This window comes from Camelus dromedarius, chromosome 24 (assembly GCF_036321535.1).
Source record: "Camelus dromedarius isolate mCamDro1 chromosome 24, mCamDro1.pat, whole genome shotgun sequence".
Classification (NCBI taxonomy): domain Eukaryota; kingdom Metazoa; phylum Chordata; class Mammalia; order Artiodactyla; family Camelidae; genus Camelus; species Camelus dromedarius.
In genome coordinates this window covers 17095236-17122307 of record NC_087459.1, presented here as the reverse complement: position 1 = coordinate 17122307, position 27072 = coordinate 17095236, and the positions used below count along the sequence as shown (strand labels likewise).

Below are 27072 nucleotides of genomic sequence, written 5' to 3'. Positions count from 1 at the left end.
TCCCCCCCAGGATGCTGCTGGGAAGATGCTTCAGGAAACCATTCTCGGGGTCCCTCTGGAGGGACTGCTACAATCCTGTGCTTGGAGCTGGGCCCTCCCACCTGCACCAACACCTTTCTGGTCTGCTACCCACCATCCCCTCTGCTTAGCTACCAGAGGTCCCAGCTTCACTGTAAGAAGTGTCTGCCATTTTCAACCTTGTGTCTAATCCTCCATGCTTGTCCCCTCACTAAACTTACTGGTCCACACTACCCTGTTTTATCTTCTGCTCTGCATGTGTCTTTATCTGAAATGATTTATTTACTTGTTATGCGCTTATGACCCACTCCCCTTTCCCCCAGCTCTCTATCCTCCTGGACAACCAGGTAACAGGGGACTCTGTTCTCATTTCCTGGGGGTTCCTTACATGTTCTCGGGGCTCTGGGTCATCCAGCTCACCCCGCTTCTCACTGGGGTATCCGCTGTCCCCACTGTTCTCAGAGTCCTGTGGAGAGAAGATGACCCTAGGGTCTCAGTGGTCCTCTGAGTACCTAGTGGTGGTCATATCTGGAATTCCAGCCATTTTCTTTCTCTCCTTTGTCCTATCACCTCACTTAACACTCTCTCCCTCCAACCCTTGTTGGTCGGGTAACAAGGAAAGGGTGGAAAGCAGTGGCAAAGAGCTTGGACTCTGGGGCCAGACTGCCTAGGCTCAAGTCCGAGCTTTGTGACTCGCTAGCTGTGGCCTTGGGCAGTTGCTTAGCCTCTCTGAACTTTGGTTTCCTTCATTACAGCCCCTACATCAAAGGGCTCTCAGGATAAAACGAGGTGTCACACTCAGGGTGGGGATCGTAATTGAGTGCTATTATTAAGAGTGGCTCACCCAATTCTCAGGCAGAAAAACAAAGGCTGGTTGAAAGGATATGACACCTGGATAAAGATGTAGTATTGGGAAGAATTATTTTACCACAGCTAAGCCCTCTGCCAAAACTGCACAGGTCACTGGGTGTATTTTTTTATTCTTCAAGGTCTGAGTTCTGTTGTGAAAAAGAATCTGGTATGATTTAGAATCTCTAGAACTTCAGCCATTTGTCTACCAACATTGAGTTCTGGCATATCCCCATGTCACTATTCAGCCGATAATTTTAATTTTTTTCCTTCTTTATTCTACTAAGAAATATTTCAAACACATAAATAAGAACAGAGAATCCTAATGTGAACTCCTGTACTGCTGTTAGAACTTAGACCTCTTATGAGTTCCTCCCCATCCCATTCTCTTCCTCCTCCAGATAAAACCCCATTCATGAATTCATATTTCTATTACTTTTCTTTAAATAAATCATCTTATTTACTTAAGTCAATATATTTTTAAAAGAGGCTGGTAACACTACCATAAATGTAAAACCTGGCTCAGTCTCCTAGGCAGATGGGAGCCATGGAACATACACAACGGAATCCCTGGCCTCTGGTTTGGCCAGGACCCACTCCTCCCCAAGGAGCTGTGTTATCCTCAAAGGCCCCAGCCCTGGTTTCTAGAAGCACCACAGGCTTCCTACTGCCCCTCCCCTAGGCTTTTGCTCTGTGTGAGCCAAACAGCTGTTCTGATTTTTTTTTAAACTATTTCCATTGTTAATATTGAGGCACAATTTACAGACAATCAAACTGAAGTGTTTAGTGTGCTGAGTGAAAGACTATCTTTGAAAATGGATCACAGGCCAGACCCAGAAGCCTGGGGAGCCCCCTCCTTGTACCCACTTCCTGCATGACCCTGGGCCCCGTGTCCTATCCTTGGAAATCACTCCTGAGCCAGACAACAGAGAGCCCCACTCAAACCCCAGCTCTGCACCTCCCAGCTCTGGGATCCCGGGCGAGGCCACCAACCTCTCCAAACCTTGGTGTCCTCATCTGAGAAATGGGGGGGAATACCACTCATCTGAGAAATGGAGAACAGAAGCAAAGGACCGCAGGGCAGAGGGTGGGTTTGAATCCTAACTCCATCCCTGGGTGACTGTGAACAAGTGGCTAACATGTCTGTGCCTCCGTGTGTCCCCATCTGTCAATCAGGGATGATGAGCACATTGCCCAAGCAGCTGCGAACGCTGAGGGCAAGCAGGTGGCCGAGGGGACAGGTGGCAGGAAGGCTTTTTTTCAAACTGAAGTACAGTCAGTTTACAATGTTGTATCAATTTCTGCTGTGCAGCATAATGTTTCAGTCACACACATGCGTGCATATGCTCGCTTTCATATTCTTTTTCATTATAGGTTCCTATAAGAAGACTCTTCACCACGCTAACTTTTTGTACCTTTTCCTTTCCCACCCTCTCTGAAATTCTAAACTTCATCCTAACTCTAGAATAAGACCTACTCTAAAAGGAATACAAAATACTCTCTACCTCCTAAGTTGCTGTGGGGATTAAACGAGAATTATCTACCAAGCTCTTGAAACAGTTTCTGCCCATAGAGCCATTCCCTCCGTGTCAGCTATTCTTACTTTTTTTTCTTCCACTCGAGAACTCTGAACAGCAGTCAGGAGTGAAAACTGGACCTTTGGAGCAGGCTGAGGGTGCAGCTTAAGGTGCCCGTGGGCTGTGCAAGTGTGGCAGTTCTACCAAGTCTGTGTAAAAAATTCCGGTGAATTTTTAATGTGACCCCCTAATATATGTCCGTCTGAATGCAAATATGTCATCTACAGCTTCCTGTTGCTGAGTCACCTAGAGGCGGCAGGACACCTGTTCTGTGTATCCAGCCTGTGAGCACCTCAGCTGCCTACGCTGTAAGTTACACATCTAATTTGACACCATAATGTATGTTCAGCTGCATGCAAATATGTCAGCTACAGCTGCTTCCTGCTGAGTCATCTAGAAGTTGCAAGAAAGCTGTATTGTGTCTCTGTCCTGTGAGCATCCCAGCTGCCTGTGCTGTAAGTTATACACTGGAGACCCAGCCTAACCCCTTCTCCCCTAAGACAGCTGTCTGTACAAACGAGGCCAAACCAAACCCAGGGCCCAGCCCGGCATTTACCAAAAGGTCACACTGTTGCTGTTTTGGATTCTCTCTACTCTGTCTCCAGGAACCTGCACAGGCCCAGCTCTTCCCAGAGGAAACCCTGCCCTGGGCAGGAGGCTGAGATTCCCCTCCGCCTGCCTGTGCCCTCCTGCCAGCGCCCAGAGCAGACCTGGGCTGCCCACCTCTTCCTTGAGGACTCACCCTCAGTTCCCGAGGAAGGGAGCCCACTCCTCCCCAAGCTGCTCCTCCGTCCCTCTCCACTCACCCGGTGGTTGTCCAGATGGTCGTGGTCTCGGGGAGCCGCATTATCAAGGTCACTGAACACAGGCCAGTCTGGGCAGGGAGGAAACAAGAGTCAGACACCAGCTCCATCGCTGGAACGGTTCACAAGACCCACCTACAGCCTACAGCTGCCACCAAGCCTCTTTTAATTTTAAATTTACAAAGATGGGAGAAGAATGTTGTAAGCACCTGGAGGGACCAACAGTTCCTCCTGGAGCACTTAGAGCCTGACACTTTCCAGGTGTGGGAGCCTAAGCACTGTGCCTCCTTGGGGTTGTCCTAATGCCAAGTCCACTTGTGTAATGTGTTTGTAAACTCATGTGCCGGGGTCATCCCCGGCCCTCAAGGAGGTGCAGTTGTGAAGGAAGAAAAGCCATTCGTACATTTGGGGCCCAGTGGGTAGAGTCAAGTGGGAGCAGCTCAGATGGTTGAGAACCAGCCATTTCCTGGTGGTTCCCAGTTTTCACCCTCCGTCCTAAGCTCCCACTAGCCAAACCTGGCTTGTCTCCTGGTCTTGTCTGGTTTTTAAGAATTCTTTTTACATTTTTGTTCGTTTTGGGGGGTGGGTAATTAGGTTTATTTATTTTTAAAGGAGGTACTGGGGATTGAACCCAGGACCTTGTGCATCACAAGCATTCACTCTACCACTTGAGCTATATACCCTCCCCCTCCTTTTTACATTTTTTAGTGGTTGGAAAAAAAAAATCAAAAGAAGAGTATCTTGTGATATGTGAAAATTAAATGAGATTTAAAATTCAATGTCCATAGTTTTACTGGAACACAGCCACACCTTGTTTTAGGTATTGTCTATGGCTATGTTTATGTTGCAAAGGCTAAGACCACATGGCCCACAAAGTCTAAAATATTTACTCTCTGGCCTTTTAAGAAAAACCTGTCAACTCCTGCTCCAGACTATTCCCAAGGCTTTCCAGTGGCGATGTCTCACAGGCTTCTTTAACATCTGACACGAAAATCCTCCTCTCCTGCTCCCCTGCCGCCTCCTCCAGCTGAATTAATGGCCACACCATCCTTTCTGTTGTTCAGATCAAAACCTTGGAATCAGCCTTGCCTCCCCTCTTTTCTGCAGATCCCACGTCAACATCATCAGCAAACTCTGTCCCTTCAACTTCAGAAATAACGATTCCGCTTTTCCCCTTTGATCTATTCATATGATGTTAATCGGTTTCCACCACGGAACCACCTCTGGATTCATGCAAGAACCCTATTGGGCTATGACAGACTGTTCTTTTAAGACACTAGTCTTGATTTGTTAATACTTTACTTAGAATTTTTGCCTTGTTTATTTATAAGTGAGGTTGGGATATAGTTTTCTTTTTTGGTGTTTTGTCAAATTTTGGTATACAAGTTTTTTGCTGATTTCATAAAACGCCCTGAAAACTGTTACCTTGTTTTCTATAATAGAGGTTGTTTTTACAGCATTTGGATGACCTGCATCTTGAACGTTTATTAAAAGAACTCACCTGTAAAACCATCTGGGCCATCCACCTTTTTGGTTGGCATGGCGGATCTTCTAACATAAGTGAAAGCAAACCCAGCCCTGTCTACCTGGTGCTCGTCCCCTCCAATCACAATGACCAGGGACCAAACCATCACTCACGGAGGGCGTCCAGTTTCTGGCTGTGCGGCGTGGCCGAGGACGGCGAGGAAGGGAGCGAGTCGGAGGTCACGTCACTCATGTTCTCGTCCCCAGAGTTCTCCGAGAGGCGAAGGAGCAGGGGGGGCCGGCTGCCAGAGAGGGTCCTTACCCGGGGGCTCCCGCACTTTTCCTCTGTCCCCCTCAAAATGGTTTTGGCTGATTGCTGGAGAATTAACAGGGATATGCACATCACACAGGCACCCTCTGGGGAAAAGGGGCTCTTCCTGTTGCCTGTTGGTCCCCCGCAAACCTGAGGCCCTTTCAGCCACAACGCCCATCTGTGCCTGTTTAGGGACTGGCAGAAAATCTAAAAATAATCAATGGGGATTAACCCGAAGACCTCTAAGAAGGGGCATCCGGGATAGGTGCTCAGAGGACCAGCATTCCCTCACTTCACAGCTCTGAGCGGGGAGACGCATGCCACTATATATCCAGAATCCCAAGCTGGTCTTTGCCAGCATTGTCTCATATCTGGTCCATGCAGTAGGGTAGGGATGGCGGCACATTCCAGACCCAGTGAGGTGTCCAGAGAGCCAGGTCCAAATCTAGCCTAGCCATGTGTCAACACCACACAAATACACACACCACACACTCACTACCTCTACACACCTTGTCCTCTTACTCTGGTCACAAATGGGCCAGATCAAGCAGACCCCAGCTCCCCTATTAATGGGGACATTCAGGAGAGCTGTGCACTGGTTTGGGGAGGGAGACGAGGGACACAGATGGGACCAAGATTCTTCTGGCCCTGATACTCTTCAACGAAGCATCGCAGAGCCCGGGCCACTGTCACACAGGCAGCCCAGCTTGCTGGTCCTGGAGGCAGAAAGGCCCCGCCAGTCCCAGCAGGCTCCCACTGGGTACCCACCAGCAGCTTGGTGTTCTGGTTCACGGCATCTCTCTCTCTTGGGGAGAGGTCGAATGGAGCGAGGCCCATGCTCTTGCAAATCCGGTTGCAGGCGTGAGAGTGGAAGAAGAGAGCCATCCCACGGACACCTGCAGACAAAGCCGGGGTCTGGAGCACTGCTTTGCCTTGGGGCAGGGGCAGGGCAGGGCTGACACCCTGACATAGCAGGAGCAGTTGTCAAACGCGCTGAACTGGCAGGAGCCAGGTGCCCCGGGCTCCCAGCTCCATTATGTTGGGGAGGCCCATACACCACCTCGGCCAGCTTTCTCAGGTGAACAAAGAGTCAGAGATTTTGCGGGGAGCGTGGTCTCTGTGGACACACTGGCTTTCCCTGCCTACCTAGGTTGCCATCTCCAAAGTCAGTGCCCCTCTCGGTGTGGATCTGCGGGTCGGTGTAGAGGTCACCCACACCCTGGATGTCCACCACAATCAGCTGGTGGCCGGACCGCTCAAACGTGAAGTGGCTGAAGGCCTGTGGGGCGACGGGAAGGAAAAGGGTGACCACAAGAGACCAGGCTGTGGGCTGCGCAGACACTGGCAGGCACCGCTCTGAGGGGCTGTGACAATCCAGCTCTGCCCCTGCTGGGGGCCTTTCTCTGTAGGGAGGAGTTGTATAGAGGCAAAGACGAAGGCAGGAGCCCTGTTTCATGGGGCGGGGACCTGAGTCTGCCGAGATGCTTCTGCAGGTGCCTCACCTGCGGCGTCAGGCGCACGTTGTCATCGCGGACGAAGCCCGAGTTGGAGTTGTACTTGATGTACTTGCCCTCAATATAGTGCTCCAGGTGGAAGAGAGGCTGGCCCAGTCTCTCCTTCAGCTCTATGACGCACATCTGCATGATGTCCACCTGTGGGAGGGGGTTCGGGGTCAGGGGGAGAGCAGCGCCCAGGAGGCACCCTCCTCTGATGAAAGGTGGGAGCAGAGGATTGAATGGAGCCAGCCTGCCTGGGCTCTGATCCTGGCTCCATCACTGACCAGCAGTCTGGGGCAGGAACTGCTGGTTGTCCCCAGAATCTATTCCCCCTTTCCTTTGAGAGTGAAAACCTGAATGTATCCCCCACAAATTTCTCATGTTGAAATCCTAACTCTCAAAGGTGACGGTATAAGAGGTAGGATCCTTGGGAGGTGATTGAGTCACGAGGGAGGAGCCCCCATGAGTGGGATTGATGTCCTTATAAAAGAAGTCCCACAAGAGCTCCCTGACTCTGTCTACCATGCAAGGACACAGCAAGGAGCTGCAGCTGTGGAGCAGGAAGAGAGCCCTCACCAGAATGTGACCCTGCTGGCACCTTGATCTTGGACTTGCCAGCCTCCAGAACCACAAGCAAAAATTTCTGCGGTTTATGAGTTATCCAGTCCATAGTGTTTTGTTATGGCAGCCCGAATGGACCAAGACAAGCCACATTTCTAAGTTTTAACAGGATGCACAGCCACCCTAGGGAGGACACTGCTTGGCTTCCCTTGCAGCTAGGTGTGACCACGTGACTAAGCCCAGCCAATAGGAAGCAAGTAGCAGTGATGATGCAACTCCAGCCTGCCCTCCTGAGTCTATAAGGCGGACATCTGCCAGTTAGCCAGAGCCGACCACACGGTCCAGGGTGACTCCCGGCAGATGGCAGAAGAAGACAGAAGGAACTAGGCCTCTGGATGACTTAAGGAGGTGAAGCACCAGCCCACCCTGAGCCCCCAAGAGAGCAGGACTGTTAGATGAGAGAAAAGGAAACCATTTAGAGTTAGCACACAATTGTGGGTCTGTCTGCTAAGCAACTCAGTCTATGCCTGACACTAATACTGTGAATTTGGGCAAGTTATTTCACCAGTCTGTGCCTCAGTTTCCTCACCGGTGGAATGGGGATCTCAGACTAGTAAAAGGATGAAATCTGCTGGTGCACGGAAGAATCTGTCAACATTTGTGATGTCATTATTACTAGCAGACACAATTCTAGAGTGATATATACCAAACCGTAACAGCGGTTCTCTCCCTGCAAAGGGGAATTACAGGGAACTCAGACACTCCTCACTACATTGTGTACCAAGTGTATGTTTAATTTTGCACTCAGAAGAAAATGTGTAAGTACTGTGTATGGCTTGTAAAGTAGGGCAGAGAAGACCTGCAACTCTAACTTGTGATCTGTTACACAGGGTCACACCCATGGCACCTGCCCCCTTCCACGCCACCTACAACAGGAGCCAGGTCTGGGTTTCCCAAGGAAATGACCACACTGGGAACTGCTTGGCTGAGTCACCAGACAGGCAGACAATAGCTGCAGAGACCAAAGGAGCCCAGAGCTAAGAGCTGAGAATCTCCCTCCATGTGGCCCAAGTTCTAAGAACCCAGCCAGAGGGGAGGGAGCTGCTGGTTCCCAGAGGATTCCTGCTCCAAAAGCTGGCTTCATCCTTATAAGGAAACCTGCTACAGGGCCACCCGCTTGGCTAGAAGGCTAATGGGTGGAGGTTCTAGCAAGGACACATCCTCAAGGGGCAGCCAGTTCCTCCTCAAACAACCACATTCCTCTCCCTTCATCCATTCAACCACACTATTATTTACTGAGCACCTAGGTACTGGGATAGAGTGAACAAGACAGATAAAATCCCTGCCCTCAGGGAAGAGAGGCAACTGAAATATTAACTACATGAATAAGACCCTTTCAGACAGTGCCAAGTGCTCTGAAAAAAGAAACCAGAACAAACAGACTGACACTACAGAAGGCGTGGCAGTGAAAGGACTGCTTGATTTAGGATGGTCTGGTACAGCCTAGCTGAGGAGGTGACAAAGCTGAGACCTGAACTGTGAGAATGACTGAGAAGAATGAGGCAGCCTGGGGGCACAGCCAGTGCAAAGGTCCTGAGACAGAAACAAGGTTAGGGAGGAAGGGAAAGGTGGCCAGGCTGGAGTGTAGTGATCTAAGGAAGACACACCCCCGAGCGCAGGCATGTGGTTTCTGGTGCCCATGTCAAGTGCACTTAAGGGCCCTGCAAACAGCAGGCACTCAATAAATTCTGCTGATTGCCTGGAAGTGTGGCTCTCCCAAGGCACTCAGGGGATGGTGTCATATATCTAGCAGGGGCAAAACAGAAGGAAAGCTGAGCTGTGAATTTAGGTAGGGTAGAGGCCTGCAGTGCCATTTCCTCAAACAGGAAATTCTGCTTGGCCTCAGTCACCATTACCCTGGGGGCTCAAGTGAAGGTGCCAAAAGCAGGGGCTGGGAAAGTCTGGATTTGACCCCGGCTCTACCCTGCCAATTCGGGCAAGACACTTAACCCCTCTGTGCGCTGGATTCCCCAGGGGCAGATTAGGTATCCATTCCCCACCCCCTCTCCTGCTTTTTCTTGGGAGCCACCAATCTCAGCCCACGTAGTCCGGGTGGAAGAACCTATACTCGTGGTTCTAAAGGGTGAGTACAAGGCTCAAGTCTGCCCAATCTGCACATTCCTGCCCCCTGATCATCATGACTGGCTCAGTGACAGGCACCTGACCTCATCAGAGCCAATGAAATCCAGTTCTGGGACTTTTATTGGAACTTGAAGGAAAACAGATGTCATTCCATTAGGGTTGCTAAGAAAGAGAAAGCAAGCCTGCAGCTCCTGGGGCAGACATTTCACTGCTAGTCGAAAAGCTGCCCAAGAGTGATGCCGGCACAGAAGAACGTCGAGGCTAGAGCTGGAGGAGGATCCCCAACAGCCTCAGTCTGGCCCTGGATCCCGCTGTGCTTGTAGCCAGCACTGTTTCTCAGTTACGGGAGGCAATAAATTCCCTTTTTGGATTAAGCTCATTTAAGTGGGTCTCTGTCATTTGCAAAGAAAAATCCTGACTAATAGATCCCATCTGTAAATGGAATAAAAAACACTCCAACATCAAACAAGCTCAGAGCTGTTTTTAGGAATAAGCAAACTTGACTTATCAGGCTCAGTAAACGATGGTTGTTATGAGCTGCTGCACAGACAGTGAAGAAGGGAGCCCGTGAGTGGCACCACCACCGCCCTCACCTCCAGGCACGTCCCTGATGCCCTGTGTGGGAGGGCGGCAGGCAGGAGTCCCACACACCTGTTTGGGGGGCTTGTGCCGATTATACTCCTCTCCCCAGAGCTTGGCCTCCATCTGCAGACGCACGTCCTCAAAGTACACGTCTCTGTCCACGGACTCGATGTAGCGCTTTGCCACGTAGTTGGAGGCCCCCTTCCACTGCTGGGTGTGCAGGAAGTTGGAGAGCTTCTTCCTGGGGGGAGAGGGGTCAGGGGGTCTGCCTGGGCACCCTGGGGCTCACCAGGGATCCAATCCTGGTCCTCAGGATGGGGAGACCCTGCCTGATGTGGCTGGCTGGAGCCAGGAACAAAATGCAAGAGGTGGGAGGGGCTTCACCACCCGATGGCACCTTTCAAATGGGCCGGGAAGGGGGCTTAAGGGACATACTCCCTGTTCTTCCTGAGCTCATCCCCACAGCTGGGCCCAATGTGTGGTCCCAGGGAGACCAGATGGAAAAGACCTTGGGCTGTAAGAAAAGAAGCCACTGTCTCCATTTCTAGACCAGAAATGTTACAATGCCCCTCCTCTCAGGAGCTTGAGGAGTCTTGGTAGGGCCCCCAAAGCCAGGCTGAGTCACTTACGTCCTGAAGCACTCTCTCATTGCTCCTTGGCCAAAGGGCTGAAAGACATCACACAGCAGGTTATCAGTCCCACACCCAGCCAGAAGCTACCCTGAGCCAGGAGATTTTCCCTTTGGACGTCACCCACCAAATGGATGCCCTGGACCTCACCTCAACCCTAAAATCCTTGGGCCTCCCGTGTTATTCCCCAGCACCAAGGCCTCGTCGAACTTCCAGCCTGGAGGCTGCAGGACCGATAGGACCACTCCATCCCCCACCCTAGATGAGCAGAAGAACCCCCAGGGAGTGAAGATATGACGGGGTCGATGTGTGTGTGTGGGGAGGCAGTGTCCGTAGAAAAAAAGCAAAACCACCTAAATGTCCATCAAGAGTAGAATGGATCAATTAGGTCTATTCACTTGATGAAATACTATACAGCAGTGATAAATGAACAAATTCGAGTTCTAGCAAAAACATGTGCAAATCTCATCAACAAAGCATTGAGCAAAAGAAGCCATACTTGAATTTATACTGTGTGGCTCCATTTATATTGAACACAAAAAAGGCAAAACTGACCTTGGGTAGAATAGAATTCAGGGTGGTGCTTACCCCTGGGGGTTAAGGAGTAGTGACTGAGGCTGAGAGGGACTTCTCGGGGTGCTAGTCGTGTCCTGTGTCTTGACCTGGATGCCGGTTACATGGTGTGCTCACTTGGTGAAACTCACCAAGCTGTACACTTCTGTGTGTGTGATACACTAAAAAAAGGCTTCACAAATCGTTCCTTTCCCTTACTCTGCAGGACGCGCTCTATTTTCTAGTCAATACCTTTTTTTCAGAAGCTGCTTGCAACCTACTGAGTTCACTTAACAATTCAGTAATAGGTGCTAACCTGCAATTTTTAAAAACTGATACACACATTTATAGTTCACTGATTTTTGACAAGAGTGCCAAGAAGAATCTTTTGATATACGATATACAATGAATATACAAAACATCCAGAACAGGCAAATCTATAGAGACAGAAGGCAAATTAGTGGTTGCCTAGGGCTTGGGGCAGATGAGGGAACTGGCTACTGACTGCTAATGGGTATGTAGACAGTTTCTTCTAGAGATGGTGAAAATGTTCTGGAATCAATCGTGGTGATATTCGCACAACTTTGACTACACTAAAAAACACTGAACTGTACACGTTAAATGTGTAGGTGGTATGGTGTGTGAATTATATCTCAATAAAACTGTTATAAAAAATAAAATAAGTAGACAATACTACAAAGAATCCTCCAAAGTTAAAAAATAAAATAAAGTGGGTGTGGAGGAAAGGGAGCAGGCACTGAAGTTGTTGAAGTGCTTTCTAGAGAAATCCCCTCTCAGCCCTGGGCTCAAGGCTCTGCTCACCTGAGACGCCATCTTGATCAGAACTTCATCTTGCAGCCACTCCCCGGTGACAGCATTGTACCTGCAGAGACCAGAACCCACCCCAGGGCACAGTGTCCATTACCTGATCCTGTCACTCACTGGCTAAAGGCAAAAGACCTTTCTGGGCTCCCTGCTGCACTCAGGGTCAAGTCCACTGTCTACCCACAGGCCCTCCCTGCTGACCTCCAGGGTTGGGTTTGCGGACACGCTCCCTCCCTCCCAGGCCCCCTGCCACACTGGCCTCCATTCCCTTCCTCAAAGCCAGGTGTTCCCTCTCCACCATGTCCCCCAGCACGTACTGCTGTGCTGTGGGTAGGCTTGTCCCCTATCTGGCTCCCCCACTGGACTGTAATCCCACAAAGACAAGCCACGTCTGTCTTGTTCACTACAGGGCTTGCTACTATGGAAGCTTAATAAGTACATGCTGGATGAACAACTGGAGAAATAAATATCCTTATATAACTGGTCTACATAATGAATGGCGTGTCCCAGGATGGGAGGTGGCAGTACCCTTGGTCTTGCCAGTGGAAGCCCAGCCCAGGAAGCTGGGTGTCTCCTAAAGACTGTCCCAGTGCAGGCAGGGGTGGAGGAGGGTCCTGCCTCTGAGTCCAGCCAGGAAAGGAGTTACTGGATACAAACCCAAGACAGAGAGGGATGGAGAGGGTTCCAGAACATTTCGGTCTCTCCTTTCCCAGGAATTCTCTCTCCCAGCGCAAATCTGCCCCTGGGCCTGGCTGGGCCTGAACAGATTTGCCTGTGAGAAAGCTCCTCAGCTCAGGAAATCTCTCAAATTTAAAACCTCCCCAGGGCTGAGGTGTTCTTAATTCTAACAGATGCCTCCCTGGCTCATCCTCAGTGGGGACAGACTCCAGAACCTCCCAGTTCATGAGAATAGCCTTCTCAGAGCCTGAAGTCTCTACGAGGAAAAACAAGCAGAGGCCTGGCAGGTAACCTGCCCCAGGCCGGGGTGGAGCGAGGAGGGCGGAGAGGAAAGTTCGCCAGAGCCACACACTTGCTGGCAACCAGCCATGGCAAGCACTGTACTCAATAAATAGTAGCAATCATTATGATTATTACTATGTCGAGGCCAAGGTAAAGGAATCATCTTGCTTCACTTCCAAAAGAGACTGAAAGCTGAGAGGTGCCCAGAAGTTGGGGAGGGTAGAGACTTGTGATATTGGAAGAAACTTTTTTGTCCTCACAGCCAGTCACGTTGTAAAGGACAGAGTTGCACCAAGTTCACTGAGCATTCACTGCATGCTGGGCACTTACATGGAACTCCTCTATCAACCTTTACTCAGCCCTATGAGATCGGTACAAATATTGTGCCCACTTTCCAGATGGGGAAACTGAGGTTCAGAGAGATGAAATAAACTTCGAGAGCCAAGATTCAAACCCAGGTTGGTTTCAACTGAAACGTTGCTCTTAACCAGCCTGGGTACAATGCATATGAACAGGAAATCTGCCCCGATAAAGGGCCAGCTTGCAGCAGAGCTCTTTAAAAACCAGGAATGGAAGAGGAAGCCTCCAATTTAGAAATCTCTAGAGGTTCTGGCCATCAACGCCTGACCACTGTCTACCAGCAGCCAGGGCAAGTGAAGTCAACCACTTTGGTTAGGAAATAAATACACACACTTTGGCCTGGCCCATGGCTCCTGGCCCCCATGGAGCTCTGGGACACAGAGCCAGCCCAGCATGTGGGTCCTGCTTTCCCAGGAGCCTCCCTCTGTGGCCCAGTGTCCTCAGCCTGGAGGCCACCTGTCACCAACCAGCCACCACACTGCCCTTACAGGTAGGAAGGAATAGAGTCCACACCCTGGCCTGCAGGGGCCCCCACAATGCTAACCTCACTGTTTCTGCCTACCTAGCATCCACTCTCCCTTCTTCTGGGAACAGCACCCCAATTTTCCTTGGGGAGCCACCATCCTCCATTCTCAGAACATATGGACTGGGTAGAGCTGATCCCCCAGCACCTTCTGGCTTGTAGTATATAATCGAGACCTGGCCAATCAGAGTGAAGCTCCTGGTACAATGATTGGTTCAGTGATGAGCATATAACCAAAGTCAGGCCAATAAGATTCAAATATGGAATTTTTGTTTTAAAGTTTGAAAAAGAGGACACTTTTCCATTGGGTAGATAAAATATGGGGCCTCTAGGAATCATCTGTGCTACTGATAAAAGAAAGTCCATCTGGGGTCAAAGCCAAAAGCATCCTTGGAGCATCTGGAACTAGCCATACCTGAAGCCCACACAGATGAGTTGATCATTCCTTTTTATGCTTAAGCCGCTGTGAATTGGGTTTCTTTCACTTGCATTTGAAACAGAGCCCTAACTAAATCAAAGACACTGGACTGAGAGTCAGAAAGTTAGTTTAACTATCTGAGTGACCTTGTTCAAACCTCTCTCTCCCCTGAGGCAATTGAGGGCACTGATAGGATTGACCTGAATAAGTCAGAACTGAGGGGTCTACAGAGGTCACAGGACACAGGGCAGGCTCCAGGGTGGATCCATGAGTCCTCTAAAATTATGAGGAAATTAGACATATGTGTGCAACTTTCTGAGATGGCCTTACCAAATTCTCAAAGAAGTCCCAAATGCTTTGACACAACTCCTACTTTAGGCTTTTTTTTTTTTCACATGAATAAATACATATAGAGTGCTTACGCAGTGCCTGGCAGATGGAAGATTCAATAAATAAGGGCCTTCAGCAGCAGCATCACACTCATCTTTGTCACTATATTGGTGGCAGTGTTTTCTGGGTTTTGTTGTTTTTCATTCTTCCTGAAATCCCAAGAAAATGTTCTTCCCTCCCTCTACTTTTTCAAATAGGAAGTCTGGACCCTCTCGGCTCGATTTTGTGAATCTTCCTTGGGCCAAGGCACTGAAAAGCTGGTCTGCTCTCCCTTTGATAGCAATTGTAGGGGTCACATGTTGAGATGATGGAGCCACAAGATGAAAGTAGCCTGGATCCCTGAGCTGCCCTGAAGAGTTAACTCTCACTCAACTTCATATGAGCAAGAAATGCACTTTTGTTGCATTAAGCCCCAGGGTATTTGTTACTGCAGCATAACTCAGCCTAGCCTGTCAAATACACACCTTACAGGACCACTGTAAGGATTAAATGAGATAATGTACCATGTCTTAAGCACACATAAATACTCAAATATTGGCTGCTATTATTATTATATTCCCTTTTCCTTGATCCCAAGGCTATTTAAGCCTCACTGATTATAAGCAGTGCAGGACCTAATCCCCAAGGACTCCTTAAGGACTGAGGTTAAAAGCGCCTGCAGACAAGGGGCTGACCTGTGACGTGTGGCACATTCCGTGGCAATGTCCTCCAAGTGGAACTCAGCCCAAGGGTCGGGCATGTGCTTGGCCTTCTCGATTGCATGCTTCCAGGCTTCCTGCAAAAGCAAAAGGGAGTGTTAGGTCCAGACCAGGGGCTTCTGGGACAGTGTAGACCAGCTCCTCCTGCCCTGTGATCTCCCAGGTGTCTACAACCTCTGGGGGAGGCAGACAGCATCAATCAGAGAGAAATACGCCCGTATTTCAATCCGCAAGAGACCTCACACGGGCACAGCCTTCCCACGGCCAGAAACGACCTGCCTTAACTACAAAACTGAAGAAACATAATATATATAGAAAAACATACCACTTCACTGGTTATCATAAAGTTGAGGATGAAAATAAGGTATTATCCCCCTACCCACTCCCTTGTTCAGATTGGCAAGCATTTGAACAGCTGGTAATCACAAGCACTGAGCAGGATGTGGGCAAATGGGTGTTCTCACATACTGTCAGTGGGTATAAACCTCTTCTAAGGGCAATCTGGCCACGTACTAAAATGAAAAAAATGCCTTCCTTTATTTTGATCCAGCAATTCTACATCTAGGAATGGATCCTACAGCAAGACAAGCGTAAGTGTACAAGAGGCATTTTTGTGCAAAACTGCATTCAACCCAAATATCTCTTTGTGGAGGTTGGTTAATACATTTTGATCATCTCCATTAAAAATGCTAAACAGCCCTTCCAAGACTGCACTCATTCTGTGATGGGAATTCTGGACCCTATCAGGCCCAATGTCATCTTTTTAAAAATATTGTACAAATCATAAATAGACCCCATTTTACTGCGCTAAATGAAATTCACAGACAATGTAACTTTCCTAAACTCAAAGTATATCAAACCATGCAAAAGATACGTTGCCTTTACACGAACAGAGTGCTAAGCTCTGGGCCCGGTTAGTTGTGAACAGATTCCCACAAGACGCTCCCAGGTCCTGTGGGGCGGGACAATTCCTTGTGCAGAAGCGCTCTGCCCATTTCAGGGTTCAGCATTGCTGCCCTTCACCCACTTGCTGCCTGAGGTGCCTTCCACTGCTGTGATGCTCAAAGCATCCCCCGAGACTTTCAAACCCTGTTGGGAACAGAGCTTTTCGGGTACTGAGAAAGATGACCAAGGCATATTATGAAGAGAACATGCTGATTCTCAACAGCTTCATTGTATGACCCTGTTTTTTGTTTTAAAAAGCTCATTTTATTGTTTTTATAATCCCAAGGTAGATTCTGTCTCTTTCCCCTCCAAACAAACACCCTGACATCCATACTGGGTAGCAATCGCCTCCTGATCTTTTCCTGAAGAGCTTGAACCTTCACCTGGGAGCCTTTAAAAATCAATGAGATTAAAACTCCCAGACCACAATCCTGAGCCACAGGGCTGGAAGATGGGCTGACACTGTCTGGACCTCACCTCTCGACAGCATCTCTCAGCCTCCAGGACCAGCTCTCAGGAGCTCTACCTCGGACTTGAGTCCAAACAGGACAGCCCCCCGTCCAGGCCGCATTGCCTGAGCCCCATCACCGGGATCCCACTCAGAGGAGACAAGGCAGAGGAGCTGAGCCTTCCGAGAAACACACACACACACACACACACACACACACACACACACAGCTTGCTGGGGCTTTCTAACCTCTGCAAAGTCTAAAACTGAAGCCTGTAATTTTTTCCTTCCTATTTGGAAGCTAATTCATGCTTAATGAAAACACTTGGGAAACACAGAAGACAAAGAAGATTAAAATCCGCCACACGCTGTCCACCCAGAGCAACTATCATCGATGCTTTAGGGACCAGTTCTTTTCCAGATTCTTTACGTGCACTTTTAAATAAAATTGGAATCACACTGCAAATATCATTCACAGACTTTCAGGAGAGTGGGTCAATGGGACTTGGTCCTTTATTTAGTGATCTTAATTTTTCCCCCCGATTCCAAATGTCTGATCTGTTTATTATAAAAAAAATACAAGCACTACAGAATTCGGAATTAGAAAGCCGACGTCCTTTCTAACCCCCATTCCTCTGAAAACCACAGCTGACAGTTGATACAGATATTCTGCAAGTTTTCTCCTATGCATTTGCCAAAACACACACGGATTTAAGAGCACTGGGACAGGACTGCACGTTCTGTTCTGCATCTTACTTTTCTCCACTTAATATGGGATCTTGGACCCAGTCTTTTCATGTCACACGCACAGATAGTCTGGGTTGACCTCATTTCCCTTCCTTCCATCATTGCAGGATATATAATTTTTTAAATGCACCTTAAGGTGTTTCTCAGACCTCAGGGGATGGCTATTTGGCTTCTCTCCAATGATTCCTAATATAAACAGTGCTGAAGGGAACATCCTCGTATCTAAATCTCTGTGCGCTTGTGCAACATCTCAGCAGGACATATTTCTTGGAAGTGTAACTGCTGGATTACATTTAAAATTTAGAAATTTGGAGTTCACCTCTAAAAAGATCCCCCTAGGTTACACTCCAAGAAACAGAGAACAGATCACTTAAATTTTCCGACACAAACATTCTATCATGAATTTACAAGTTAGCTGTAACAGATGTGTAATAACCCACTGGATGGGTTTATCACTATTGACTTAACCGTTCACCTGTGTTCTCCACAGCGAGACTTTGAGCTTGTCACCGATTTTTCCCTGTTATAAATAACCCGGCAGCAGACATGTTTACAAGTAAAACAGTCAGGATTTCTGGATTTCAAAAAAATGCCACAGTCCCCTCTTTAAACTTCAGCTGCTGTAAAAGGCGGCTGTCTGACCTCCCATCTGTCAAGGAGCCAGCAGAGTTCTGAACAATCAGCAGGCAGCCCTTCTGAACGTGTCTGTACAGGTGTCCAGTCCTCTGTCTGAGATACACAGCTTTCTAACTGCACCTCCATCAGCCAGTGACTAAGCCGCTCCCTATGCCACCAAAGACAGGGCCCCTCATTCAATGAGTATTATCAACAGAAATTACCTCCCAGTTGGATGCTGTGGCATCAACCAAAAAAACAGTCAAGGAAAAAACTATTTCAGAATTAGAGGGTGTGTAATTTCACAGTGTCAAAATTACCTTTTTTTCCCAAAACCCAGAGAGGAATCAAGCCACACCTTACTGGCAACAGGCAGGTTTAATGCAACTGACTTTTTTGCTTGTTGATTTGGGCAGGGGGTAGGTAATTGGGTTTATTTATTTAATTTTTTTAAATGGAGGCACTGGGGGTTGAACCCAGGACCTCATGCACGCTGAACATGTGCTCTACCGCTTGAGCTATCTTGAGCTATGCCACCCCTGCACAACCCTGTCCATGGGCAACTGACTTTTTTTTAAGCACAATATAAAAAGTCCTGTACGGAGATTCAGTTCCCTCAACTCTGCTCCTGGCCCACCGCTGACCAACTGTGGGAAACTCCATTTCCTTGCTTACAGAAGGCAGTGAAGAATGTTTTGATGACCAGTGGACTCTTTTCCTGTCCCTGTACCTGGATTAGAGATGCTCCCACTAGAAACAGTGGGTCACTGAGGCCACAGTGCTCATTACAGGGGAACAGCCTCCTCTGAGGAAATCACTGGCACTATTTCACCCATCAGGTTAGGAAGAGCTGGTACTGACGGAGGCCTGGGAAGTGAGTGCTCTCAGACACTGTGAGGACAGTGGAGGCAGGTACACCTTCGAGGGTCATCTGGTTATGCACGAGGATTTAGCCAGTGGTTATGAACCTTCTTCTCTGACTTCTAACCCAGCCATTCCAATCACCTACCCAGGTGTGCCCAGGTGAGCCAGCCCAAAGATGGTCAGTACTCATGCTATGTAACAGGCAAGCCCTGCAAACAACCTGTGCATCCACATGGGGATGATCCTGTACACTTGGCGGACTCATATGCAGCCATGAAAAAGATGAAGGTGCTGACACGGGCAATCTCTAAGACTTACTGTTTAGAGGGAAAAAGCAAGGTGCTGAACAATGCAAACAGTATAACACCATTTACTGTTGAGGAAACCCACAAATCAATACTACGGATTTCTAAGGATGTGTGTGTCTGCAGATACATGCATAAATGTACATTTATATATAAATGCATTTTAAAAGGTCTGAAAATTATATAGCACTGGTAATATAGCCAATATTTTATAATGACATAAATGGAGTATTATCTATAAAAATACTAAATCACTGTTAGACACTTGAAACTAATATAATACAGTAAATCAATTATACTTCAACATAAATGAATGAATAAATAAATAAACAAGTAAATAAAATTGAAAAGGTCTGAAAAGTAATTTACACCAAACTGACACCAGGGTTATCTCTGAGAACACAAGAGGATAAGAGGTTGATGAGGTGACTTCAGTTTCATCTACATTGTTTGCATTTTCTTTTAACTACAAGAATCTCTTCAGGCATTGCACATGGAAGTCAAAGTTCATAAACAAAGATCACTGAATTAGATGATGTTAAGGCCCTGCCAGCTCTAATAGTCTCTAGCTCTAATGATTCTAAAAGTCAGTTGTGTGGACTAATCACTCCTACTTAAAACAGGGGGCTCAGGGAGTTTCATAAAGAGGAAAACATAATTCTGGGAAGAGAACAGAAAGGTTTTGACTCCTCAAAGCCTGAGAGTACAAAACAAACATAAATAAATAAAAATTTATTAAAAAATTATAATAGATTTCCTGGGATATTGCAGGACTGAGGCCAGATATGTGAGTAATGTGTTTGCAATCTCTTTGGCACATATGATGTTAACAGCTATTGTTGCTATGTTTATGTCACTACTATTTTTTTAATTGAAGTATAGTCAGTTACAATGTGTCAGTTTCTGGTGTACAGCACAATGTCCCAGTCATGCATATATATACATATAATTGTTTTCATATTCTTTTTCATTAAAAGTTATTTATGTCACTGTTCTCATTACCACTATAACAGCAGTTGAGGCCCCCAGATTGTACATGAGGAGGCACCCAGCAGCTCCCTGAAGCTTCCCTGTTGAAACACCAACTGCTACCTTCCCTACACGGATGTTATAAAACATGTTTTTCCCCAATCATCACTTCCACAGACTCTAAGAACTATAGTCCCAAGTCAGCCCTACTTGCCCCTCCTGACAACAGTAAAGGGCTTAAATGACACCCAAGGACAAATAAAAGAAGCAGGAAGAAGTGGGATGCACAGTCACCCCCGGGATGGCAAGAGGCCAACAGTGCTATGTGGCTACCCCACTCTGAGCCACACACATTTAGAGGTTTCATGCAGTTTCCATGGAACCCAGTGCAGAATGTAGCAGCAAAAACCTGGAAACTGTGTAAGGGTCCCACAAAAGGAAATATGTGAACTGGCACGGGGTGGGGAGTATAGCTCAGTGGTAGAGCACATGCTTGCATGCACGAGGTCCTGGGTTCAAGCCCCAGTGCCTCCATTAAGGGGAGGGGGAAAAAAAAACTGTAGCGCATCCATAGGATGGGCTCCCACCAGGCCATTAAAAAAATGATGGACTAGATCCACATTAAATGACATAGGATATGCTTGTTTGTTGAAGAAAAACTGGTTTATTAGACAGCAAAATCCTGTTACTGTAATAAAAAACCCATTTATTTAATTGTGTCTGTATTTATACTGAAATATACACTAAGATCTTAAAAGCAATTGTATCTGCACTTTGTTTTCTGCAAGGAACATGGATTACTTCTATAAGCAATAAAACAAATAACTGTAAAAGAGACAAAGCTAAAAATCCTCAAGAAATCTCTCTGTTGAAACCAGCAGCTGTAGCTGATCTCCTCTGACTGGTGAGATTCAGAGCCATGGCTAAAGGAGGCAGAAAGGGAATAATAACCAGCAAAGCAGTAACATTCCCCGGGATGACATAATGGCCTTGCCTCCTGGAAGCCCTTCCCCTGACAGCATCCTGGCCGGCACCTCACGGCAACCTTGCTAAGGATGGACAGGCAGGTAGGATAGTTCCTCAGTCCACTGATGAGGTTCCCGAGGCTCAGAGAGTGAGGCGGTGACTTGCCTACAGACCTGCAGCAATCACGAAGTGGCAGACCCAGGACTCAAACCCAAGCCTGTCAGGCTGCAAGAATGTGGACCAAATAGGGAGTTACCATGCAACTCAGCAATTCTACTCCTAAGTACCTACCCAAGAGAAAGGAAAACATGTCCACACAAAGACTTGTACAGCATTAATCACAACAGCCAAAAGAGAAAAACCACCCAAATATGCATCAACTGATGAATGAATAAACAAAACTGGTATATCCATACAATGGAGTAATATTCGTCAACAGGGATAAGCCTTGAAGACATGATGCTCAGACACAAAAGGCCACATGCTGTATCATTCTATTCACGTGAAATGTCTGGAAGAGGCAAATCCAGAGAGACTGAAAGCAGATTAGTGGTTGGAGGGTCTGGGTGGGATGGGATTCTAGGGAGTGATGGCTAAGAGGTATGGGGTTCCTTTTAGGATAATGAAAATGAGCTAAAATTGGTCATGGTGACGTGGATGTATAATTTTATGAATACACTAAAAGCCATTCAATTGTACATTTTAAGTGGGTAAATTGTGTGGTATGTGAATTATATTTCAACAGAGTTACTGAAAAACATTTACAAAATAAAATGAAAGCAGGGGGACCTCTGTTAACGAAGAGCCAGCACATTTCCACAAAGGATTTGAGCATCTCAGCCACATGCACCTGCTTCATAAAGATTAAGTCCCTCCAGCCGGGCTCAAATCTCTTCAGCCTCCTCCTGCTTTCCAGACACCATCAGGTCACAAGGTGGCTTCCTGCCCAATGCCAGAAGCAATCTCTTTCTCCTTCATCTGCCCAGCAGGCTCTTATTTTGCTGGATGTCCAAAGCCTTCTGGACCCTGGACACCTAAGCTTCCTCTCCAATTCTGCATTCCCAGGGCAGTGGACAGAGCACCAAAATGGTCACCATCCCTGGGTGTGCAGTTTCCTGTGGCCAGTGGGCAGGGGCAAAGGCCCAAAGCTGCCAGGCTGGGGCCTCCTGGGGCTTGGGTGGGCAGGGATGTCTCTCTTCCCGGTGAGTCATCAGATGCTGGCTCCTCCATCTCAGTCTAGGGCAATCACTGTCCTTTGACCAAGCTGTTAGAGCAACCCTGGGTGGGTTGAAAGTTTGAGTTAATCACCAAAGTCTTCCAAGAAGGGCATGGGAAGCAGGCATGCCCATGTATCATGGGGGCACCTATGCCAGTGCAACCTCTTTGAAGGGTAACTGGCAACGTTCAGCCAAGTTTTAAACCCACAGACATTTTACTCCAGCTGCTCCACCTCTGGGGATTTACCCGGCAGGCACACCCCCGCGTGGGTACCAGGACACATGTAGGCACAAAGATACTTATGGATGCTTTGTGGAAGCAAAAGACTGGAAACAACCTTCAAACCCATCCATGAGGGACTGGCTAAGTATATTATCATGCTGCCAGATAATGCCATGATATTTAGCCATCAGAAAAACAAAACAACAAAATAAGCAAGACAACATACTGCACTCATGAAAAGCATGAAGAGCCTAAGATCTCAGAGTCTCAGGTTTACCATCTGCCAACACACCAATCCTCACACTGTGTAGACTAAATGAGCTGCTATGAAGGCGGGAGGGTTTAGCTCAAATGGTAGAGTGCATGCTTAGCATGCACAAGGTTCTGGGTTCAATCCCCAGTACCTCCTCCAAGAATAAATAAATAAATTTAATTACCCCCCAAAACAAACAAACAAAACAAACAAAAAGAAAAAAATGACACGAAGGAACTTATTTACGAAACAGACTCAGACATAAATGAGTTGATATGAGTAAAGCATGCAATGTAGGGCCTGCCTGACCCACGGTGCCAGTTACATAAGTCCTAGCTGATGTCAGCTCCTACGTGCCCATATGGGAAGGCAGCCAGAGGAGTGCAAAACTGGTAAATTAACATTTCTGCAAAAAAGAAAAGGAGGAGACTCATACATATACGTATGCGTATGTTCCCAAAGGACATTTCTGGAAAGACATCCCCCAGGGAAACAGGGATCAGAGGGGAGGCTTACATTTCACTGTTTACCATTTGTACAGGTTGAATTCTGTTTACCATATCTATTCACATATTATAAAATACATATATTCTGAAGTTTGCTTAGATAATATGTATAGGAGATAATATGTATAGGATGTATTGCAGCACTCTTTGTAATAGGAAAGAACCCAAGTGCCCCCCAAGAGGGGGACTGGATAATAGATCCACGTACATCATGTGATAAAATACAACTATATATGTGCTGATGTGGGATGATCCCAAAGATATTTCCAAACCAGCAAAACAACTCTTTTAAATGAAGTGTTCAACTTTATTAAAAAATTGAAACCATATATTTGCTACATGTGCTTATTCTAGAAAACATAGAAATGACAGAGAAGTAGTAAAGGAATGGTCCTATTCAAAGACACACTCTGCAGGCGTGTTGATGTACTTCCTTCTAGGCTTGTCTTGTGCGTGTGTGCATGCATGCATGTGTGTGTACAGAGCTATAATCACGCTCTATATTCCGCTCTTTAAATTTACCCAGAGTGGAAGCACTTTCCCACATTATGATAAACTCTGTAAACATCCTTTGTTTGGCTGCCTGATACTCTATCCAGGGGGAGGCCCCCTGAACAATTTGGTCATCATCCCCCAGGGAACTTAGACAAAACGCCCTGGCTGTGACAGTGACAAACTCAACAGTGCACAATACACAGCCAGTACCTGCCAGGGCTGCACCGCCTTGGAGGAAGGCCAGGTGGTCATCTTAGTTAAACAACCCAGGTTGCCGGGTCAACAGTAAATGAAAAGACACGTTAGGTTCATTGAGTGCCAGGGAGAGTGAGATTCGGAGAACTGAGCTGCCGTCTCCCTCTGAAGTCACCACGGGAACAAGAGCCCCACAAAGCCTGCCTTCAACTGCCCAGGACGGTGGGCAACCAGGAGCTACAGCTCATCCTTAAACGGCCAGTCCCTGACGTATAGTCCCCCAAGTACGGGGAATGGGAGTGCAATGGGACACAGCCTAGCCTTGTGGGCAGGGGCTGACTCACAAACAGAACGGCTTTAGAGAATGACAGATGCACAGAAAGGGCTGCTACTACGAGCCGCAGGGGATGCAAACGAGATAGCAAGGGCAGGGCGTCTAGGGATTAGGGAACCCAAACGAGCATTTTAACAGACCCAGACATCAGCTGAAAGAGGTTTCAGGCAGAGGCGTGAAAAGTGAAGACTGTTCCAGGAGCAGGGAGAGGTGCGGGGTGAACAGAGCCCTGCAGGGACCCTGGGGACCACGAGCTCCCGTCCTCAGCGTCCTGTCCTGCACAAGGGCTGAGTTTTAAGGATGGCCAATTACTGACCTGTTTGGGGAACGGGTGGTTACCTGGCTGTGTTGCTTTATTTTCTTTCTTCTAAAAACATCTTTCTGTGCACACAAGTAAAACATACATGTAGTTTTAAAAGTCCCAAGTGTTTAAAAATATATACAATGTAGATAATCAAAGTCCCCCTTAAGGGAACCCTCTCCCCTAGAGAGAATCACCATTTACTGTTGGATTCGAACTCCTTTTTTTTTTTCCTTGTTAGTAACTTTTTAAACTTATATTTTTATTGACTTTTAACATTATGTTTCTGCTATTCAAATGCTAATACATGTGTACTTATGTTTTTTGATACAAGTGGGATCATGTTGTATTTCAACTTGCTTTTTTACTTAACAGCATATAAAAATAAAAATAGTTAACATTTTTTTGTCCTTATTATGGACCAGCACCGTCCCAAGAGCTTTTCATGGATTTTGTCCCCCTCTCCCCCCAAAAAACATGTGTGTATCTTGGCACTGTTTTCAAGTCAAATCACACAGAATCAGCATCTTGGTTTTAATGTGAACACAGCATTCTGTTAGGACCACGGCCTATAATTAAACAGGCCCCTCTTCACGGAACATTTGAGCTGCTTCCATTATTTTCTTTATTACAAACAATACTGCAAAGTACATCTTTCACTCTGTAAATCTGAACACTTGCACAAATATTTCTGTACTGGCTCCCAACTGAGGGCAATACCCCCTCTCAAGCGGGCTTTGCAAATATTTGGTGGGGAGCATTTTGGGTTGTCATAATGAATTTTGGGGGAGATGTGACATTTAGTGAGCAGGGGTCAGACATGCTGAATGTCCTACAATGTAAGGGACAGACTCACTCAATAAAGAATTGTCCCCACTTGAAACTAGTATCATATTATACGTTAACTACAACTCTGAGGTATAAATATTTTTCACTTTAATAACTATTGTCAAGTGGCCCACAGTGGTTTATGTTTTACGTAAAAACTGTCTACCTGTCGTTTAGCGAGATAGCACCTTCAGTGAGGTGAGTTCAGCATTTATCCATCCCCGCAGTGATTCTAAATGAAAACACCTACTGTGTGCACGGCATGGCTCTAGGCACTGGGGATGTGAACAGGCCCCAGAATCCTGCCTTCATGAAGCTCACATCCTAAAGCCAGACCTATGGACAAACCTCCCTTCTCTGCATCACTTCGTCTGTGTTTCCTTTAAGGGATTTGCCACACTGCGTTTTGTGGTCAGAGACTATGTCCATCCCTGTCTGAGAGCCTTTAGCTCCTGGGCCCACTCAATGTTTGCCAAAAAGCCAAGACTGGGCTCACAGTTCCTGTGAACAGGCAGCTGTGGGTGGAGCCCTTCTGAGGAGTCTGCCCCACTAGGAGGACACAGGATCCTCCTTCCCTGGAAGCAGCCCCTCCCCTGTGACCCACCCACCCTGTTCCCTGGCCAGAGGTGACTGGATCAGAGACAGAGGATGTCTGACTCAGTCTGGGTCAATCAGATTTCCTCCTCCCGCAGCTGGGATGGAGAGGGTCAAATTGGTCCTTGCACATGGCTCCATCTGCAACGAGGGGATCCTGAGGCTGTGAGGGTTCATTTTCACCCTGTGTAGGCTGAGGGGCAGAGAAGAACAAAGAACAGACAAAGAGAGACTGAGGGACGAGACAGAGGGAGGCAGTCCTGTGGCCTTACAGCTTCCTGGATGTGTTCCCTGAAAGCCAGACATCACTTCTGCCCCTGAGTCCCAAGAAACACTTCTGGACTGTCAGAATAAATGCCTCTTCGGTTTTTTTTTGTTTGTTTTTTTTTTTTTTACGGTGAGCAGGTGTGAGCTGTTGTCTGTTTCACAAGCCCTGATCCCTCCAGCCCCTTCTGGCACCTGGATTTCCTCACACGCGGTACGCGAGGCTGCAGGGACCACTGTTTCCTCGAGCTTTCCTGACTCACATGAACAGACAGGAGTGCCAGGCTGCTCTCCCCAGCTTCCCACGCTGCCTTCCACAGGCCTGAACGTTCCAGAAGCTGCCTTAGGACAGGAAAGCAGGGCAAGCCACAACCTGACCCTTCAGGGCCCCCCCATCCTCAGAGGGGACCTACAGGCCTATTTCTGGTGCTGTCTGCCCCAGAGACACTGAAGCTAGAACTCTGGCCTGAAAGGAAAAAACAGCGAACCGTCCAAGAACTAGAATTATTAGTTTTCTAAAAACAGATTAATTCTTCAGCTAGAGAAGAATGATTTCAATTTCAAATCCAAAGTGATTAAGAGGCGTTTTACTCACAAAACGAACAGATACTGTTTGTGAGGATGAAATTAAATACGGATTAACAGCATTGCATTTTTAATTTTTTTCACCATCAGTCGGCATACAGAAGTCCAATAATGTTCACCTTTCTCTCTCCCCTCTGCACCAGCTTTGCCATGGTATGAACACAAATCCCTACCAAAATAAGTACCCTTGTCCTCAATCCAGAAGGATGCCCAAACCTGAGCAGGGGCTCTTTTGACCAAAATCAACATGAAAAACTA

General features: G+C 47.4%; 1 protein-coding gene across 1 annotated transcript in view; it reads right to left on the bottom strand.

Moving 5' to 3' along the window:
• The window catches only part of EEF2K (eukaryotic elongation factor 2 kinase), a 59840-nt gene that overhangs the window by 16010 nt on the left and 16758 nt on the right, over positions 1–27072 (bottom strand). Inside the window, exons 3-12 of the mRNA XM_031433066.2 lie at positions 15137–15237; positions 11809–11869; positions 10435–10472; positions 9875–10046; positions 6527–6676; positions 6171–6303; positions 5793–5920; positions 4886–5087; positions 3251–3318; positions 407–484 (exon numbers count right to left, since the gene is read on the bottom strand). Coding sequence (XP_031288926.2) covers positions 407–484; positions 3251–3318; positions 4886–5087; positions 5793–5920; positions 6171–6303; positions 6527–6676; positions 9875–10046; positions 10435–10472; positions 11809–11869; positions 15137–15237 — 1131 coding nt within the window. The remainder of the gene's footprint in view (positions 1–406; positions 485–3250; positions 3319–4885; positions 5088–5792; positions 5921–6170; positions 6304–6526; positions 6677–9874; positions 10047–10434; positions 10473–11808; positions 11870–15136; positions 15238–27072) is intronic.